Here is a 7,236-nt window from a genome sequence, read left to right as displayed (position 1 = left end):
GCTGAAGGACCAAGAGAATATTGGTGACCCTGGGTATGGACCCACAGGCGATAAAGGAGAAAAGGGAACTCGAGGACCTAAAGGAGTTGAAGGCACTGATGGTTTCAGAGGTAAAAAGCTTCAAGCCATAACGTGATTTGTATTTTCATTTAAACAATTTGTGAAAAGAGTCTTAAAATTTTCGCATTTTCAAGAGAGGACAAATGAAAATTCCATCATGGAATCTCAAATGGAATCAACTTTAAAATAAATATCAAGATTGATTGCATATTTTTTCTTTTCTTGAAATTTAGGTCCAGATGGTCCAGTTGGAGAACGTGGTCTGATCGGTCCGAAAGGAAGTTTTGGTTTCAAAGGAATGAAGGGAGACGGTGGAATTGATGGATTCATGGGACTTAAAGGACCTCAAGGTATATATATTTTTCAAATTCATATTAATTATTCATCAATCTCACAAATCAATATTTTCACTGTAAATTGATTAATTTTCTCGGGATCTGGTTTTCTGGATGAGCTTGAAAAATCAGCTGAGAAAAGCCCTGAAAGTGCCAATCTACGTCGAAAAAAAGAATGTTTAGATTTAGATTATTTCCCTCGATTTAATTTCGCGAATAAGCATTATAATGAAATCTCGAAATTTTAATTCAAGCCAAATCTCTTAAAAATTTTTACCTTTTAAACCGTTTTGCATTTTTTTGTTCCTTAATTTTCAGGTCCTCCAGGACCCAAGGGATCCAAAGGGTCGACTGCCGGTAATACTGGTGCCAAAGGAGTTCAAGGAGATTTTGGCGGACAAGGTCCAAAAGGTTTCCCTGGTGATCAAGCAACATTGGCACCAGGAAACACTCTTGATGACTGGCTTGGTGAAGAAGGTAGCCATTTTTACCAATATCCTTTCCTCTAACATTTAGCATCTTTAAGATTCTTTCATATAAGTATTCAAAGGCTTGAAATATGTTGAACGATGAAAAAGAATGCGGCTATTATATTTTGATTTTTCCCAAAGGCTTGAAATAATTCATATGAGGTCTATTTTAACGTGAAGTTATTTTTTTTCTTTGTATAATGTTTGTGTCTTTTATACCTCATTCTTTGCAGTGCTATTATATCAAAACGAAATTTTATATTATTGTATGTATTTTAAGTAAAGTTATTTATTATTGGTTTGTCATTATTCATTTCCTTACTTACAGGAGGTCAAGGTCCACCAGGAGAACGTGGACCTGAAGGACCAAAGGGGTCGGTGAAAGTGGCGCCTGGTGAGAAAGGATCCAAGGGAGAAGCAGGAGTGATCGGAAAGGTAGGCTCATTCGCATCGCCAGGACCGCAAGGACCACAAGGACCACAAGGATTCAAAGGTATGGTTTCTTGTATGGGATCTTTTCTTTTCAACTATCCTACAGGCAAAAACACACGTGATTCTTTTTGTCTTTTTATCCCGCTCTTTTCATTTTTCACGCCCGTAAATCATTAAACCACAGAAGGATTAAGTTCCACTGTGTGATATAAGCCTTTAAAGTTTAAACTAGCTATTTTCTTAAAAAACTTAGAAAAAAGGACCGTGGCACTTAAAGGGGTAATATGGAGATGAAATTTGGCATAACAAGTCATAAGTAGAAGAAAAAAGCCTTTTGATACATCAACCAGATCACAAGTTCCCCATTAAATTTAACTTGTTTTCTTTGCAGGACAACCAGGAGAAGATGGACCAAAAGGTGATGCTGGCTTCAGAGGACTTTCTGGACCTAAAGGACGAGCTGGATCTGATGGTGACCCAGGAGAGGTCGGTGGTTCACGGGCTGGTGATGACGGAGAACAAGGGAAACCTGGACCACGCGGTGATGAAGGAGAACAAGGAGAAATAGGTTTCGTTGGTTTGAGTGGTCTGTTTGGACGTAAGGGAGATGCTGGTGAAGCTGGACCCCAAGGTACGAAGCCTGATAAAGGTGTTAAAGTAAAGGTTTACTTTTTACATTTTATTTCGAGTTTGAATTATAACGTTTTCGGTGTTTCAAGTGATTATTTTAACGATGAACTTCTATCGAAAAATGTTTTGTTTTGTTGATCAATCAAAAAAATGTAAAAAATGCTTTTTTTTGTTTTTTTTTTGCCGCAATAACTAAATACGATCGTTGTTGTTTAGGTCGTCAAAGCCAACCTGATCCTACTGCTCCCATACGCAACAAAGGACAACCTGGAGACATTGGACCATCCGGTGATTTTGGTGAAGATGGAGAGCAGGGTCCAGCTGGGCAGGTCATGCCTGGACCAAGAGGTGAACAAGGTAACCGGGGACCTAATGGGCCACAAGGGCCAAAAGGTGAACAAGGAGATGATGGACCTGTTGGTTTTGGTGGATTTCAAGGAAGTGATGGTACGATTATTTTCTTTTTTACTGCTACTATTCTTTGTTATCCGAAAAATTCCCCAAGGAGTTATCTTGAAATGGAAGAATTCTAAACATATTTGTAACACTAATATAAGAATCTTTCTATTCGTTGTGTTGTGTCGTGAAACAACTGAGATTATCTCAAAAAATGAAAGAGCTTTGAGAATGAATATCAACCTAGTCGTTTCAAAAGTAAAACACTGAATTAAACTTGGTGATGTGTGGGTAAAAACGGTAATGTGTAAACTATCGGGGCTCCTTCTTCCGCTTTTGTGAGTCGCAGGTAAGATCGCAAGTACATGAAAGGAAAAGAATCAGTTGACAGAAATTTCGATCAAGATTTTGGATTCTAGTCACCTATTTAGAGTCACTATATTTCATTTGATTTTCTCCATCTATTTAAAAAAGGTCCCAAAGGTCAAACTGGAGCTGATGGAGACCCAGGAGCCGTGGGAAGAACTGGACAGCCAGGAGAACGTGGTGCACCAACACCTAAAGGATATTTCGGTCTTGATGGCGATGCTGGTGATTTTGGATTGGTTGGTCGTCCTGGTAACAAAGGAGTGTCTGGAGCTATTGGTAGGTTTAGATATGAATACACATCAAGATTAAACGCTGGAGAGGGTTTGGATCGAGTAATTAAGAAGGAGTAGCGTTAAAGCTCTTTTGAGATTTCACCGCTGTTCTGTTTTGTACTATCTTTTATTTTATGTGTTATTTTAAGTCTAGATAATTTGCAGGGCTGTTTCGTTCTTAAAAATCTTTAGTGATGCGATTTCTATCTGCAATTTCTAAGTTCTTTTATCAAAGGAAATATTCTTGATTCAATCCGAATCAGTAGCGTGGTGGCAGGGGAGGGGGGGGGTTGACATTTGCCCCTCCCCCTCTAAATTTTACTCGACCCACTACGCCACTGCTCCAAATGCTACCTCGAGTTGTATTGAATATCTTGTCAAATTATGTCTTGTAAATTATTGCAGGTGATATCGGGCCTCAAGGAGGAGAAGGAGATAAGGGACCAAGAGGAAAACAAGGTTTTGCTGGTTTGATCGGTCCTCCAGGAAAAGAAGGAGTTAATGGAGAATCTGGACCCGTAGGAGACAGAGGTTTGCAAGGAGAACGTGGTCCCAATGGTCCAAATGGTAAAATAGAGACTGGAGATAGTTCCGGCTATTATGTTGTCCGACATTCACAGAATTCATTTGTTCCGGCTTGTCCAAGAGATTACGAGGTGATGTGGGAAGGTTATTCCTTGATGTATACTGTTGGTAATGGATTTGCACATTCTCAAGACCTTGGGGATGCTGGATCGTGCTCAAGATCTTTCAGGTTTGTATTCAATATGATTATGCTTTTGATGATAGTTTTTTGCTCTCTTAGTAGATTTATTATTTTGTATATTCCTATTACAGTATTTAAAGACGTACGAGATTTTTCTAACTTGACGTAACTGTTTTAGAGAGAATCAACTGTTTGCTTCGCACACGCTCTAGTATTAGGTTTTAGCAAACAAACGGTTTGGGAATGCATACCGTCAACGATAAACCAGGGGGGGGTCATGATCTCCTCGACCTTTGTATAGATGAGAGGTTTAAAAGCTTATCTAATTTTCGTGTAAAGTAATGGTGTCATTTACTATTAAAGTTAAGACGCGGGGCTGTTTAATAAATTTATGTTCAAACAATTGTATTTCACCAAAATCAAACTCACAATTATCTGTTTATTTTTCAGCACTTTGCCATTCGTATTCTGTGGTATTACCAATACTTGCAATTATGCCTCTCGTAACGATTTCACATACTGGCTCTCTGGGGACGTGCGCCAACCTATGATGCCAGTTTCCAATACAGCTATCGAGCCATTCATCTCACGGTGTGCAGTTTGTAAAACACCTGACCACAGTATTGCTGTCCACTCGCAAGACCTGGTCACACCACCTTGTCCACTTGGATATGAATCATTATGGAGTGGATTCAGTTTCTTGATGGTAAGATTTTCAATCCTTTGTTTTGCTCAAATTCAAAGTCTTACGTAAGGTATTAATACGTAATACGTAAGCGGTGAAGAATCTATTCTTGTCTAGACAAGATTTGATATGATATTATACAGGGCTGTTCATTTTTTGTAAAGAAAAGAGGAAAACAGACACAGAAATGCAGTACTCTTTCAAAAGCGACATTTTCGCGTGTTAATGTCGGCACAAACAATGGTTGAACCTTCCCAGCTTGCACACAACATTGTTTCAACGTTTATTTAACGTTCCCAACGTCCATAAAACGTTAGATGAACGTTGAAACAACGTCGAGTGCCAGCTAGGTTAATAGTCGCTATTTTGGTCAAGAGAGTTGGAAAGAGGCTCAAGCCTCCACTGACAATTTAACTTTATTTTTATAACCCTTCGTCCTTTTACAGGTTGCGGCAGCAGGCAAAACAGGGGCTGGTCAATCGTTAGCTTCTACCGGCTCATGTCTGGAAGAATTCCGTCCCAAACCTTTCATCGAATGTGAGGGAGCTCGAGGAACGTGTCATTTCTTCTCAGATAAGTTCAGTTTCTGGCTGATCACCATTGACAAATCACGTGAATTCGACCCACAAACGCCGGTCACTTTGAACAGAAACAAAGGAGATGATTTGACATCACGCGTCTCTAGATGTCGTGTATGCTTGCGATCACCTCAACGCCCTGGCGGTGGAAACATACCTGAAGGCTTTTTCGGCCGCGTCGCGAGGAGTGTTGGGAATTGGTTTGCTTGAAGAAGATAAAATATCGAACAACCAACAAACCAACAAACTCCTTCTTAGGATTTAACAATAATACTTACTACTTTAATGGTAGAAATTTTAGCGAGACTAATTTTAGTGTTTTAGCGAGTTTTCCCTATTTTCGCTAAAACACGCCGAATCGCCAGATCGCTAAAATTTATCCGCGCGATATTTCTGGTTATATTGCCTTGATACATTTTTATCAATAGGAAGGGTTTCAGTGCAAAGAAATGCTAGAAAACGAATTCAATTAATAATGTAATACGAGTATTCGCTAAAATTTATCCATGCGAAATTTTTTGAAATCGTGAGTCGCTAAAATAAATCCGAAAAAATCAAGATTTTCCTGACTCGCTAATATACACTAAAATTAGTCTCGCTAAAATTTCTACGGTTAAAGTAATCATTTACACCTGTTAAGTGTCTCAAAATCCATTTATTCGTAGAGTTAGGATTTCTTTGTCCAAACACACATTCCATAAACGAAATTTGTATAATATGTATGTTTCTGAAAAGATTGTTTTCAACCCGGCAACCTTCGAAATTAACGAGCTTCAAAACACAAGCAAACCCAACTTTGAATGTAAATACAACTCAGGCGTGGAGAATAATACAATTCAATAATTTTGTAGAAATAATAACAAATTTTTAATCTATTTTCTATTTTTAATATCAATTTTTTATATATATGTAAAGAAAATTTTCTGGAAATAAACATTTATACTTCATATAAAAAAACTCTTAAAACTGCGTTAATACTCAAATATCAGTACATTTAGAAAATTATTTGTTGTCGCTTCAACCCTTTCACTATTCAGTGAAGTCCCTGATTGAGAAAACATTTCTTCAAAGTTTTGCTTTGCAATTTTGGCCGTTAAAGCACTAGTTTGTTTATCTCCTTGGATTTCTGAGAAATGTTTTTCTAATGACTTCAAACTGGATAAATGTAAAGTACATTCTTCTCTTTTCGATAGCAATTCCTTCTCAAGTTCCTCAACGTTTCTTTGAAGCCGTTCAATTTGAATTTCATAATTCTTCGGCAAACTTTTTAAAAGATCTTTTTTACTTTTATTCAAGGTGGAAATTTCAGTATCTTTTTCTCTTTGATATTTGTGAAAATATTCTTCCTTTTTTCGATTTGACTTTTTGATTTGGTTTATTTCTTCTTGTAATTTGTTGATTGCGTCTTTGAGACCGTTATTACAATCCTCGTAAAACTCAAGTTTTTTATCAAGTTCCTCATTGTTTGTTACAAGAACATTTTTCTCTGCTTGTAATTTCAGAATCTCTTTTTTCAAAGAGGATATTTCTTTTCCCATAAAACATTTTTGATGTTCTGTCTTTTTGACTCGACTTTTTAGATCCTCGATTTTAACATTACGATTTTCTAAAACGCATATCAACCACAAACTTCTTTCTCGTAGCTCTTTGTAAGCTTTTCGAAGAATATACAATTCTTTTCCTTCACAAATTTCCCCTCTTCTTTTATTAGCTGAGGTACAACCTTCAGTCCTAATATTATCGGCTAAAGTTGCTTTAAAGTCTTCGTCGATAGAACTTTCCGAACTGTCAATATCGACTACAACAACGTTTTTGTGTGTAGAATTTTTATACTGTTTCAAATTTCTTTTACGCTCTTCAGCTTCTTGTTGCTGTTTTTCCTCTGCAATAACTTTTAAATAAATTTGTGTATAAAAATCATTGGCGATCTTAGTTTTGCATGGCTCTTTTTCATCAGTTAAATCCTTGAAAAACAAATCATCAGACGTGAATTTAGGAAGAAAAAGTTCCTCAGTCCAGTGAAAATGATCTCGTCCAGCCGCCATATTTGTTTTTGTTTACATTTTGTCTAGCCCGCGCTTTTAGCCTGTGATATTAGCCAGGATTCGAATCAAAATGGTAGCCCGAGAAGCGATCACACATGATAGAAAAATTTCTAGTTTTGGTTTTTAGTTTTTAGTTTATATTTGTTGGCTTTTGGCTTGTACATATTATAGGCCGAAAGCTAAGGACAGGTAGTATTTTTTATGTTGCAATATTGATTTCAAGACTAGCCATACTGAGCTTAGGGGGGGGGGGCTGAA

General features: G+C 37.3%; 2 protein-coding genes across 2 annotated transcripts; one reads left to right on the top strand and one right to left on the bottom strand.

The window, feature by feature from the left end:
• Window positions 1-23: 23 nt before the first annotated feature.
• Window positions 24-5,899, top strand: LOC136803173 (collagen alpha-3(IV) chain-like). Its single transcript, XM_067059914.1, has 10 exons — window positions 24-110; window positions 294-410; window positions 714-872; window positions 1,194-1,358; window positions 1,689-1,928; window positions 2,144-2,374; window positions 2,798-2,968; window positions 3,370-3,718; window positions 4,121-4,376; window positions 4,802-5,899. The coding sequence occupies exons 2-10, from the start codon at window positions 359-361 to the stop codon at window positions 5,141-5,143; spliced, it is 1,965 nt and encodes a 654-aa protein (XP_066916015.1). The 5' UTR covers window positions 24-110; window positions 294-358; the 3' UTR covers window positions 5,144-5,899.
• Window positions 5,900-5,923: 24 nt separating this feature from the next.
• Window positions 5,924-7,000, bottom strand: LOC136803172 (coiled-coil domain-containing protein 160 homolog; the record flags this gene model as incomplete). The annotated part of the gene is given in 1 exon segment (XM_067059913.1): window positions 5,924-7,000. A coding segment is annotated over 1 exon segment (1,055 nt), but the record flags the coding sequence as incomplete, so codon positions are not given.
• Between the last annotated feature and the right edge of the window lie 236 nt (window positions 7,001-7,236).

This window comes from Clytia hemisphaerica, unplaced genomic scaffold (assembly GCF_902728285.1).
Source record: "Clytia hemisphaerica strain Z4C2 unplaced genomic scaffold, Clytia hemisphaerica genome assembly, whole genome shotgun sequence".
NCBI lineage: Eukaryota > Metazoa > Cnidaria > Hydrozoa > Leptothecata > Clytiidae > Clytia > Clytia hemisphaerica.
The sequence above is the reverse complement of the archived record's forward strand: the minus strand, read 5'-3'. Positions and strand labels throughout refer to the sequence as shown.

Excerpts from the sequence above, each read along its gene's own strand:
- LOC136803173 (XM_067059914.1), top strand. The coding sequence starts at position 359 with ATGAAGGGAGACGGTGGAATTGATGGATTCATGGGACTTAAAGGACCT. Across the intron at positions 1,929-2,143 it reads TGGTGAAGCTGGACCCCAAG|GTCGTCAAAGCCAACCTGAT; the intron begins GTACGAAGCCTG and ends GTTGTTGTTTAG. Across the intron at positions 2,375-2,797 it reads TGGATTTCAAGGAAGTGATG|GTCCCAAAGGTCAAACTGGA; the intron begins GTACGATTATTT and ends TATTTAAAAAAG.